A 13666-nucleotide genomic window follows, 5' to 3' on the forward strand; every position below is an offset into this window, starting at 1 on the left:
GGCCTCTCAGAATTTTCAGTAATTCCAGGGTCTCTGGAGTGGACGATAGGAGGCCAGCGTCCACAGAGAGCCTCAGTTTTATACATCCAGAAAGAGAAGAAAGAGCCAAAAGTGATCTTATCTGTTTCTGATTGTTTATGGGAGGAGAACGACTGTCCTACAGTACTGCAGCCAGCAGTCTGATGAAGAAGAGAGACTGGAGCCGGCATTCGGCTCCTCACACGCTGATAATTAACTGCAGATTTCCGAATTCTTTACAGTTGTCTCCTCTTATGAAGAGTTTCCTAATGAAACCCCTCTGGGCTTCACAGATAGAACAGCAATGGGCAGATCCCTGATAAACAACTGCACTCGTATCTGATTGTGCTGTAGCAGAGAAAGCACTAAACCAGGTTCAGCTACACTGTTTGGTTTAGCTCCAGGTAGAGGTCTGTGTTGGACTCTATTTTCAGTCCCACCCCCGCCCATTCCCGCAAGATTGTCTCGCTCCCGCCTGTGCGGTTCCGTCAAGGTGAACTGACATCCAATATCTGACACAGTCTATTCATAAACACATTATTCCCTGCTGAAATAACATGGCAGTCATGGTCATCAGGTTCACTGTGAGTAACTTCACCAAATGCCATTTATGCCCAGTAAATACAAAGCAGGAATTAAATCAGAGAGCAGTTATTTTTGGTGTTTTGCTGGGCAGCTGTGGCCGTCGGACTGAAGACTCTGCCCTCTCTGTAAGCTACAAGAATCTGCGTGTTGCTCAGGTGATCAGCTATATAGCCCTTAGAATGACTTCATTCATTTTAACTGTTTTACTGTCATCATTTTAGATTGTTTATGTATGATTTACTGATCATTGTATTTTTTTCAGGCTGTTCATTAATTTGCAGAATTTGTCCCGCTCCCACCTACAGTGGGCCGGTTACCCACCCGCTTTCGCATGGAACACTGAAACTTAGTTCTGTGCTGCAAGATGTTGTGCACATGTTAAGATCAAAATGGATCCGGTCAATCTGAAGAGTAGAGGGTCCTAATTTTAGAGTAATTGCCGGTGTTCATGTCTGCAGCCGTCACTTTGCCAAGAGCGCTGTTTATAAGACTCGTCAGGTTGATTCAGGCTCAGAGATGGTGCTCTTTTCTTTGGAATAATTTTCAAAAGCTCAAGATTCAAGAATCTGTTTATTTAGGAGGGTCCACACAGCTAAGAGCAGATGTTTTGAGGAGGAGAAAGAAGTCGGCATCTCATTCAAATTTCCTTTCCACCTTGAACAATCCAGCTGTCACCTTAAATGATGACTGAATATTTAACTGAAATACACTTAAAGGTGCAGTGTGTAAGATTTTGGGGGCTCTATTAGCAGAAATGGAAGATGGCATACAAAAACATGTGTTCGTTAGTGTATAATCATCTGTAACCATTGTGTTTTCATTATCTTAGAATGAGCCCTTCATATCTACATAGGGAGCGGCTCCACTTCCAGCAGAGGACACCATGTTGCACCACCATGTTTCTACAGTAGCCCAGAATGGACAAACCAAACACTGGCTCTAGAGGGAGCTTTTTGCAGTTTTACACTGAACCAGCAGCTTGAATATGGTGGTGCTGTAGCTCCAGTTGGAAGACACAGAAAGAAGAAGAATCAGTGGTTGCTGTCGGTGCTGTTGACCAATTTGTGCTGTGCGAAGTTTGAAAACCCAAATTCTGACAAATGGAGGATCAGATTTATCGGTTAACACAAGAAAAAATGAGAGAGGGTGAATCCTCACCGTCACAGAAGAAAAAACATGAAATAAAATGAAAAAATTGAGTCAAATCGGGACAGGTGACCACGGAAAACCTGACGGCCAGCGTAGGTTCTACTACATGCTTGGAAAGGGAGGGGTGAGGGAGGGGGATTCAGCTGGTTGCAATCTGCAACGTCACCACTAGATGGCACTAAATCTTACACACTGCACATTTAAGTATGTAACAAGCATTTTAAAGGTTTAAATTTACCCAGTATTGCTGTAGTCTTACACTAAAGAATTTGCTGCAGCAACAGCCGTATTAGGGACATGAATGATAATTAGGACTACTGTGTATGTATGTGTGTACGGCATAGGTTGTCGTCTTTGGAAGAAGTGATGATAGTTGCTTCAGAATAACAGGACTTTGTCTTATCTCATTTTTTTGCACCTTTCCTAGAGTGAAATACACTAGGATGCTTATCAGTTTCCCAGTTAAATCCCCAGCTGCTCTTCTGTGTGGTGTTAATATGTGCTGATTCATGTCTGTGTGCAGGTATTCTGAACTCCGCTCCTCTGCTGCTTCCTGGACGCCACATGTTGAACGCGTCTCTGTTAGCTGCCTCTGTTGGGGGGATGGTTCCCTTCATGCTGAGTGACGGCTACGGCACCGGCCTGGGCTGCCTGCTTGCTGTCTCGGGCCTGTCGGGGGTCATGGTGAGTAGGACTGCAATCAATCTATGGATGCACCAATATGGTAACTAGAAGCCAATGCCAATATCTGATATTCCTCATGCATCTTCCAAAGCCAATATATACATTTATAAAATAGAAAGTAGAAACTCATATTTGAGATAATATTTACAATATATAAATTACATACATAGTTAGGTATAAGCCCATAATTAACACCTGCTATTTTATGATTATCCTATTTATGATACATTACATAAAAATATATATACTTAATTTTTTTAATATATATATATATATATATATATATATATATATATATATATATATATATATATATATAGGCCCATAATTTGCAGCCGATATGGGAATTATGGGCCTATGCCATTATTCAGTATTCTTATGCCTACATATCTTCCAATGCCAAAATATACATTTATAAAATAGAAAGTAGAAACTGAGCTATAATCTGCCTGGATTTGCGTTACAGACAATAATATAATATAATATATAATTTATTTATATTTGATTACAAATACTGTAAAATGATGATAATGCTAATATTTTAGCAACTTTTTAGTGACTCACCTTCACCTAAACATTCTGTACCTCTACCTGGCCTTGCATTACAGAAAAATATAACATTTATTTCTGTAGGATTATAAAAGCAGTAAAATTTATAAAATGCAGATAATTTACTGTTTCTAACACCTCTCACTTTGGAGCTTTAGCATTTTATTTCAGACTAAAAGAATCCAAAGAGAGAAGAACAGAGCCCAACAAACTTTGATTCTTATTCGCCAGCTTCTCATCCAGATTTTCTGTTCCACCATAAATGGTACAGCTGTTACATTCTGGTGGAGCTGAACATGAACTGAACATTTGAATGAGAAGACAATTTTAGCATCTTATTTCCTATGCTGATTGACACTTAGCCCTCTGGATTTGTGCATATCTTCTTAAACTCTCCTTTAAAGGCTCATCATATAACATGATCCTCATATGTTTCATATCAAAATACTTCGTTATCTTCATCACTACTTTCCAAAACCGCTGCAGCAACTTCAGCAGCTGTCTCTCTTCACGCCATTTCACATGTGTCTCCCATGTGGACTGAATGAAGAATGAAGGGTTTCCGACGTGATGGTCAGTCCTTAGTGATTTCCTGAATGTGCATTGGTCAGTTTCACACAGAATGTAGACGGACACACGAATCCACCAGTTCCACACGGTGAAAGGCAGATGACGTGTATCACAGCCCCTCTTCATAGCCTCATAACTCTGGATGTGAGTCACGTATGATCTCGTGATAAGATGGAATGGAAGGGACGACTCTACAGATTCAGTAAATGTTTGAACTGGATTTCTGTGCTGGATCAGCACAGAGACACAGAAACAGATACAAAAGATTTGACGCGTGGGTGAATTCATGGACTCCAGAGGGTTAATGGAATAAGAAGTTCTTCTACAGTCACTCACTAATGAATTAATTAACACACCTTCTTGCACTGATGATATATAATGCATATGGAACATTCATGTGACTTCACTTCCTGAGAAGGTATAAAAAAAGCATACAAATGTGCATGTGTGTGCAGGGTGTAACTCTGACTGCAGCTATAGGGGGCGCTGATATGCCGGTGGTCATCACAGTGCTGAACAGTTACTCTGGCTGGGCACTGTGCGCTGAGGGCTTCCTGCTGGACAACAACCTGATGACCATAGTGGGCGCTCTGATCGGCTCATCTGGTGCCATCCTCTCCTACATCATGTGTGTGGTGCGTAAGCCGGCAGTAGAGAGTAGAGGTGGGCAATATGGCAAAAATCTAATCACGAAAAAAGAACCCACATTTAAAAAAAATACTATCAAACATTGATTTTTATTCAGTATTTGACACAAAATCCAGTTAAATGTGACTAATTTTGCTCTCTTTATAATGAAACATGCAGTTGGTCAGTGTCTACAAGCACTGACGATATACATGATGTGTTCAGAAAGGCATATTGTATTGGACATATTGTGGGCTAATTTATCATGATAATTGTCATATTGCCTAGCCCTAGTTGTGATGTCACAGCAGTTGGGTGTTTTGGTTATTTCTGATCGTTCTAACTCATCTACAGGCAATTCATGAGCTCTGTGTAATCAGCTTAAATTTTCCCACTTAAAATTTGCTATTACAATGTTATTAATAATGCAGGCTATAATTAAAATGGCAGCTCTTTCAAATTGATATTTCCATATAAAAACAATTTATCTCAGTCCTGTTTCCGTGGCAGGCTATGAACCGCTCTCTGCCTAACGTCATTCTGGGTGGATACGGAACTACATCCACACTGGGCGGAAAACCCATGGAGATCGTGGGCACACACACCGAGGTCAATGTGGAGCAGACCATCGAGTTGATCAAGGAGGCCAATAGCATCATCATCACGCCTGGTACCACACACACACAAACACACACACACACACATAAATACATATATGCGGTAAGGGTTGCACAGACTCGTCGACTTTACTGCTTGGCAATGATGTGATTATGACACTAACAACATGGATGCCTCAGAGAAGACAGCAGGCGAAGAGTCTGGGTATTTCAGGGTCTCTGGTTACCTGAAGGCTAGCAATGTGATTCAGGGCTCGTTGGAAAGATCGCATAATAATAATAATAATAATAATAATAATAATAATAATAATAATAATTATTATTATTATTATTATTATATCTGTAAATAATGTAAATTGTTATAATTACTGTAGTAGTAGTAGTAGTGTTATAATTATTATTGTTTTTATTATTATTAAACAGTGATCGCGCTTCATGCTTTGTATTTTTGAGCAGCGTCTTCTACAGCACAGTCCTTTTTGTGGATAAACGTTTATTGTGAAGCAGGTCTGTGGATCAAATGATGGACAGTCCAGTAGCAGAACACAGGGCTATGACGTGATCTAAAACGGCTCAGGTGTGGCTTTATTTTTGGACTAAAATCAGCCCAAAATGAACGAAAGTGAACAGAAAGCTTCTCTCAAACGGTCCTCTTGTGCCCGAGCAGCTCAACGTCTGGTGACGCACTGTGTAAGGTAAAATCTGGGGGATATAATCTGACAGCTGTTAGAGACGAGTGTCTGCTCTGCAGCTCATAACCAGCAGAGGGCACTGTTTCCTCACATTTGATGCACATATACTACATTATTTGAGAAGAATCAGATGCAGATGAAGAGAGAGGGTCAGAAAGAGAGAGAGAGAGTTCCTCTTTACACTTCAGTATCAGTATCATATATTTTCCTGTGCTGAGCTGGTGTGCCTGGCGTCATAGAAGCTGTTCCACTGGATAAAGTTTGCTAACATCACTCTATGAAATAAGGTCTTTAACACAACAGTGTGTTAAATAAGCTGGTGAGAGTTAAACAGAACCTAATAAAATAACCTGGACCTGATGACACTGCACTCTTAAAAAAGAAGGTTTTTCAAGGGTTCCTTAGTAAAGACACTCATTATCAATTGCTTCATCAGTTGAAAGAGAATTCAAATAGAACTCAGTCTAAACTTGGTGAAGGACGTGTCTTCTGAGGATGTGAGTGAACTATCTACTACTCTCATCATATCTTCATCAGTATAATGTTGATTTTGAGATCATTTGAGGCCTAAATATGAAGACGGACCTTCTTTTTGAGGCTGTGTGTGTGACGTTGACCCCTTAACAGGCCCAAAGTTTTATTACACACTAATATAGCCTAAGAATAGCTCAGTTTGCATTGAAGTCCTTGTAGTTACTGAATAATAAGCCTCAGTATGTAATAAGCCTGAGATTTTAAGGGGTTAATATGTAAAGATGTATGACATGGTCTGAAAGGCTCCCACCAAATCTGTCCCACAACTCCGACTTTTAAATGATGGCTTTATAGGGCGACTCGCAGCAGCGCACGCTCACCATATTTTAGTGTGTTGTTTTTTTCTCATATTTTAGTGTGTTGTTTTTGACTCAGTAACACTACTTCTTTTAGTTTTAACAAAAATTTACGGTGCTGCTTTAAGGTGGAAATTCAAATATGAAATTTCAGCCTCGTGGTGAATATTGCACTTGTTTTAACTGCAAAACAGACATTTGATGACGGTGCTGTAAAAATTTACAACAGGACACGAATCCGTTCACATGAAAAGTGACCAGCAGTGTAGAGTCCAGTCTGCATTTAGACTCTCCACGTCTGGTCTCGAGTCAAAGTCCGAGTCATTGGTGTTGGAGTCTGTTGGTGTTGGTGTTTGTCGAGTCTCAAGTCATTAAATTTGTGACTCGAGTCGGACTTGAGTCAGTCATAAGACTTGAGTCCACACCTCTGAAGACTCATTAGCTTAGTGGCCTGAGTGGCCAGAGTACATGTTGATGTCTGTCCGCTCTTGAGGACATTTTTTTGGAAAAAAAAAATCAAGAGAAAGCAAACATTTGAAGGCCAGCGTACAGACGGACAGAGAAAGGGAGAACAAGCGAGAACAGAAAGGGACTGAGAAACAAAGAGAGAGACAGAGAGAGAGAGAGAGAGAGAGAGAGAGAGAGAGAGAGATTGATTCATTTCCCTATAGGTCAGTCTGTGAGGCGTGACAGTCTCTGAGGGATTCACTTCATGTCTGTATTCCCTCACACACATACCACAGGTCAGGGGTGTGTGTGTGTGCGTGTGTGTGTGTGTGTGTGTTGCTCTCACTCTCACGCACCCCCTCCAAACCTCTCCCTCGCCCTCCCCGCCTGCTGCGCTGGATTGCACAAGCAGTTCGGGAAACACCGCAATCTGACTCCAATCAAACGGAGTTCCCCTCAGCTCCACACAGACCTGTTTCCAGGCTCGAGCTGGAACTTTAAATCCAAACAGACGTGACCTCCATGCATCCTGTGATAGGACACACACTCCACGATTTCTCAGCTTTAACTCATTATCACACACACACACACAGCTGCATGTGTGATCATACATGCAAACTGGTTGCCTTTTGGACAACATCGCCGTGTTTTGAATGATAAACATGCACATGAATGGAGCAGATTTGATGTGTTTTTAGGATATTTTGGGGGGGGAGTGGGGTAGGGAGGGCTGAGAATCCCCCCTCTGCCTCAAAAACAGCACAGCAGCTCAGCTCACTCAACCAAGCCACAGTTACAGTATTTCATTTTATTGGCCAGGCAGAACTGAGATATCATGACTAGGGACTAATTTTGTTAGTTGAGTACCTGTAAAAGTTCACGAACTGATGTCTGATTAACCGCAAGGAGAGAACAACAATGCAAAGAAGAGAACCAAACAAAATAACGCAGGGCTGTAGGCTTGCCTTTTTAGGTGAAAACACACAGACGAACATGTTTTATTATCAAACAGTGAGAAACAGGTATGTTTTTCCTTTGCTGCTGCACACCATTTAAAGCAACACTATGTAGGATTTGGGGATTTTGCCCTCTCTGGTGGAAATGTGTAATTGCACAGGTTTACGTTTTTAGGTGAAAACACACAGACAGGCATGTTTTATTATCAAAAACAGTGGAGAGAAAACGGTAGGTTTTCAGGTTGGCTGAGTATGGCAGGCTGCCCCTTCAGATGAGCTAATGAGCTAACAGGTCTAACTTGTATGGCGTTGGATGCTGATAAGGAATCATTGTTTTCTGCTCAGTGGACAATGTGACAACATGTTAGCATGTCACAGAATATATTTTCACTGGTAACATCAGCTAGAATAGTTAGCCTAGGTTTTTTAGTAAAGACAATAGTTGTATATTTCTATTGAATGCTCATATTGAACGGTTCTCATGAACACTCACAGAACCATATGCATGATTAAATGATTCTTTGCATAGTGAAACGGTTCTTCAGATTGACGTAGAATGTGTTGTACATTGTTGTATAGAACCTTTTTTTTTTAAAGGGTTCTAAATGGCAGCAAAAAGGGTTCTGCTATAAGCTTGACATCATAACAATACCAGAACCCTTTTTGCTGCTATATAGAACCATATACCACACATTCTCCATCAATCTGAAAAACTATTTCACCATGCAAAGAACCATGTAAGTATGGTACTTTGAGTGTTCTTTGTTCTACATAGAACTATTGTCTTTACTAAAGAACCATTTATATATCCCCACACACCTATTCTCTAATCTAGGCATGTCAAACTGGGGACCCTTTGGGCTACAGTGTTGCAGAGATCAGTGTTTACACCAATAAACGTTTGTTTATATAATTATAAATGCAGGAAAACACGAAATGTAAATAAAGGTTTACATCAAAGTGCTTACTTTTTTTCATAATATATATAACACAAGTTTCCTCCAAGTCCTGTGAAGCTCCACCTCATCTTTTCAAACTACTGCTAATGCAGCGTCACAAAGCATTAGTATAAAATATTGATGTTGGTCCATTTTCAGCTTCAGTGTCATCAAGTGCATTGACTGATCATGGCAGCCCTACAGATTAGATGGATGGAAGGATGGATGGATGGATAGATGGATAGAAAGAAAGAAAGGAATGAAGAACTTTATTGATCCCAAAAGGCAATTGCAGTATTTCAGTAGCAAGATGTACAATTTCACATAACCTTACATATACTATGCAGAAAATAAAAAATAGAAATAAAAATGGACATAAGTTAAGTATAAGAGTAGAAATAAAGTATATCTATTTGCATATTTACATAGCATATAAGACAGAATTGTTGTATTTACATGATAGCAGGCACTGAGTGGTATGAAGTAAACTAAAAGCACGATGAGTATAGACATAACTAGGAGTTGCAGCAATATTACAATGTAAAGTGCATTATAATGCACCAGAATGCACCAGAACTCCATGTTAAAATCACTGAAATGTTCTCCTAGCTTTCCTTTTTCGCTGCTCATGAGCTTTTGTGTGTGTTGTGTTTCTCTCAGGTTGGGGTCTGTGTGCAGCCAAAGCTCAGTATCCAATCGCTGACATGGTGAAGATGCTGAGAGAGCAGGGCAAGACGGTCAGGTAAACAAACCCAGTCCTGCTTTGAGAATATCATATTGTTCTAGAAATATATATATATACACACACACACACACACACACACACACACACACACACACACACACACACGTATCTGTCTGTCTGTCTCTTTTTCTCTCCCTGAGAGGGCGGGAGGTCCAGTGGAGAGTGTCCAAAAGTCCGTCTCTGCTGCTGACCTTTTAATGCTGGTTCTGTGTAAAGAGAACTTCCAGGAATAATCTCTGTGTACATTTGCTCCGTTATTTTAGCTAAAAGACATGAGCACTGCTGAGCTCCAGACTAATTATATTAGAAAATGGACAAAACACATCTGGGGCTGATATGCACAGTGAAAAACAGAGCCGAGTCTGAAGGACAATGAGAACCAGGCACTACGGGGGCTCGGCTGAGAGAGACAGAGAGAAAGATAGAGAGGAGGAAGCAGCAGAGGACGCAGGTCAGCAGCAGCCTTACTCAGACACACAGCAGAACAGCCTGACCTGTTCACTGGTTCACTGTATTACAGCACAGGTCAGGACGGGGGGGTCAGGAGGTCAGGATATAAATAGGCTATCTATTTACCTATGTATCTATTTGTCTTTCTGTCTATCTAGCTCTATATCTGTCTTATTGTCTAACTGTCTGTACATCAATCAATCAATCAATCAATCAATCAATTAGTCATCTGTCTATCTATCTATCTATCTATCTATCTATCTATGTATCTATCCATCTATCCATCTATCTATCTCTGTCTCTTTAGCTATCCAGCTCTATATCTGCCTTCTATCTATCTGTCTGTCTATCTAGCTCTATATCTGTCTGTCTGTCTAGCTAGCTCTATATCTGTCTCTCTATGTCCATCTGTCTGTCCGTCAATCAATCAATCTGTCTCTATCTATCTATCTATCTATCTATCTATCTATCTGTCTGTCTGTCTGTCTGTCTGTCTAGCTATCTATCTCTGTATCCGTCTCTCTGTCTGTCTATGTCCATCTGTCTGTCCGTCAATCTATCAATCAATCCGTCGGTCTCTATCTATCTATCTATCTATCTATCTGTCTAGCTCAATATCTGTCTGACCGTCTGTCTATGTCCATCTGTCTGTCCGTCAGTCAATCAATCTGTTGGTCGGTGCCTATCTATCTATCTATGTATCTACCTGTCTATCTGTCTGCCTATCTTTCTATCTCTTTATCTGTCTGTCTGTCTGTCTATTCCTGACACAAAAAATAATAACCAGCTGAATTGATTTCTAACTCCGGTGTTCAGGTTCGGTATCCACCCTGTGGCTGGACGTATGCCCGGTCAGCTGAACGTGCTGCTGGCTGAAGCTGGAGTTCCGTATGATGTGGTTCTGGAGATGGACGAGATTAACGAGGATTTCCCTGGTGAGCTTCACCCACAACCAAACAGCGCTGAGTCTTGCACTGCACATGACCTTGAGAACACCTCGCTTTTTAAAATGTTCGGAATGTTTAAAGTCGTCAATAACTAACCATATCAAAGCCTTAAAGGAGGCGTACGCTATACATTTTTTCCCTCACTGTGATGTCAGCACTCAAACCTTTCAGGTGTTTCAACCACCTTTAGGCCGAAAGAGCTTTTAACAATCTGTCTATCCATCTGTCTGTCTATCTATCTGTCTGTCTGTCTGTTTGTCTGTTTGTCTGTCTGTCAGTCAGTCACTCTATCACTTTTTTGACACTTTACATTTTAAAATGTTTTGAGTCTTTAAATAAGCCTGCTAAGGCTTTGACACGGTTATTGATTGATAATTTTAAAGGACACGTATGCTATACAGTTTCTTCCTTGTTGTGATGTCAGCATTTCAGCAGGACACTCTGATGATCATGAAGCTGAATGTTGTGGCTGCTTTATGATAAACTGAACCTGCACCGGGATTTTTTTTCTTACTTCACTGAAAAGTAACAGCGAGAAACAAACATTCTGAAATATTTTTGTGGTGTAAGATGCAAATATCAGAATCACTGACTCACTTTCTGCCACCAACCGCAGCAGAGGAACAAATTATTTAAACAAGAGAACCGGCTGATTCATTTAGTCCCTGCAGACGGGAGTCAGACGCTGATACTGTGAAAAACACAACAGTTACATCCAAACACTATGGAGTGTGTGTGTGTGTAGTGTGTGTTGGGAGCGTGCGGGTAAACCCAGCGCTCTGATCTCAGCTCTGCAAGAATTCAGTCTCATTATGTAACTGAATACAGATGTGCCGTGTTTGAATGTGCTGGAGTGTGAATCAGTCCTGTGTTCGCTCAATCAGCCGGCACGTGTCTGCAGTGTGAGGTTTATTTGTTTGGTCTCAGCTTTTCTTATATTTCCCCCATAAAGAAATCTGAGATATGACATATTAGCATTATTGAGCTTCACTTATGTCCAACTATGTCCATATGACATATATGCCAACTTATGGGATACATATTTCAGCCATATATCAATTTGTATAATCATATATGTGTAATACATATATTATGCATATATGTCCAATATTTGATACTTACATATATGTACACTATGTATTATACTATACTATATATATATATATATATATATATATATATGACCATATATTTTGAAATATATTTTTAACCCTTTACAATTTATGTGCATATATGGCCATATATCAGATTTCCATATGGGACTACTTTACTTTAATCTCTTTTTGCAGCACCACCTAGTGGCTGTTCTACCAGAATGGAAATCAACTCAAATCTATTTAATAATATAATCAAATAAAATACTGGTCCCCGTAACTCTGTTATCAGATGAACTAGGACTCTGTCGTCTCTCTGTGTGTGAAACGTTGTTGAGCTGCTAGAAAGCGATGAGGAGTGAAAGGGGAGGGGTGTGAAAAACTATTCACACCCCTCCACACAGACGGCCGTGCTGGGACAGACAACTGTAGTTCATTCATTTAGAACAGAGCTTATTTACATTGTTGGTACACAAATTCAAACAAACATTATAAGTGGATGTTAAAAGGGGAAAATTTGAAACAGAAATTAGTGTGATATGGACTCTTAATGTAATAAGAATAGGAAATAACATTATCCCTGATACAAGGTTTTGTTATTCATCACCATTACTGTAATATTATATCATCAACAGTAACACACGAAGGTAATCAGAGGGACGGTGGAGATCGAGTCTGCAGTGTCTGAGATTTTAAAAACGCAGAGTTAGAAAAGAAAAATATCTCACAGTGAAAGCAGTGTTTTACAGTATGAATAAATGTAGAGTCATTATGTTAGTAGTGAACAATACTGCCTGACAAAGCTGCCTAAAAACGATAGAAACGGACCTTAAACAGAAGTTAGGACACTATTGGGGTTTATCCTAAAGTTAGGACAGTATTTAGGAGATTTAGTCTAGTTAGGATGTTTGTGTAATACTGTTTTCTTACCTGGAGTTAATGATAAGTTTATGAAGTTACTATGATAGCTACTGTCCTAAATTCAGTCCGTATTGAAGTAGTCATGGAGACTAACCACATCAGATTTCAGAGATAAGAAGTTTCTGTAATATGACTTCTGAAGAATAAGATCTGAGTTTGTGTTTGTCTCATACAGAGACTGACCTGACCCTCGTGATTGGAGCCAATGACACAGTAAACTCAGCAGCACAGGAGGATCCAAACTCCATCATCGCGGGCATGCCTGTGCTGGAGGTGTGGAAGTCCAAACAGGTTAGAGATCTCTGCACTACACTCTCACAGAAACCGGGACCACACAAACACTGTCGCTGGATCACACAAAGGGTCCGGCTTCATTACCTTTAGTTAGGAAACATAAGACTACCAGATTCTGTTGCCGTTATTGTAAGTTGCATGTCCTCTAAGTTTATTTATTTATTTTTAATGTCATAAAATAAACGCAGGAAAAGGTACATGTATGTTTCTTTCCCTCAGAAGGTGAATGTAGTCTATTTTTATACTCTTTTAACTACATGAACCTGCCGAGCCCAGTACCAGGCCCAAAAAAAAGGAAATAAGACAAAGTACAGGCCACAAGGCCAAAGAGAAATGCATGAATGTCAGTAGATTACTGTGGAAAGACAATAAGCTGCAGCCTGTCCAGTACAGCAACAGCAAACCGATATGTAATATCAGTGTCTAAACTTAATATTTGCCACTAATAATCGTTTAGGATATACTGTTAATTATTCAGCAGCAACCATTGTCATTAAGTAGTATCACCAATGAATTATTCTGTATCTACTATAATTTATTCCATATCCACTGC

The 13666-nt window shown here is 40.0% G+C and overlaps 1 protein-coding gene across 1 annotated transcript in view; it reads left to right on the forward strand.

Annotated features, from left to right (window-relative positions):
* LOC118803987 (NAD(P) transhydrogenase, mitochondrial-like) overlaps window positions 1–13666 on the forward strand; it is a 38673-nt gene that overhangs the window by 24500 nt on the left and 507 nt on the right. The window contains exons 15-20 of the mRNA XM_036564568.1: window positions 2276–2436; window positions 4011–4190; window positions 4693–4852; window positions 9323–9404; window positions 10674–10792; window positions 12995–13110. Coding sequence (XP_036420461.1) covers window positions 2276–2436; window positions 4011–4190; window positions 4693–4852; window positions 9323–9404; window positions 10674–10792; window positions 12995–13110 — 818 coding nt within the window. The remainder of the gene's footprint in view (window positions 1–2275; window positions 2437–4010; window positions 4191–4692; window positions 4853–9322; window positions 9405–10673; window positions 10793–12994; window positions 13111–13666) is intronic.

Source organism: Colossoma macropomum, unplaced genomic scaffold (genome assembly GCF_904425465.1).
Source record: "Colossoma macropomum unplaced genomic scaffold, Colossoma_macropomum, whole genome shotgun sequence".
Taxonomy (NCBI): domain Eukaryota; kingdom Metazoa; phylum Chordata; class Actinopteri; order Characiformes; family Serrasalmidae; genus Colossoma; species Colossoma macropomum.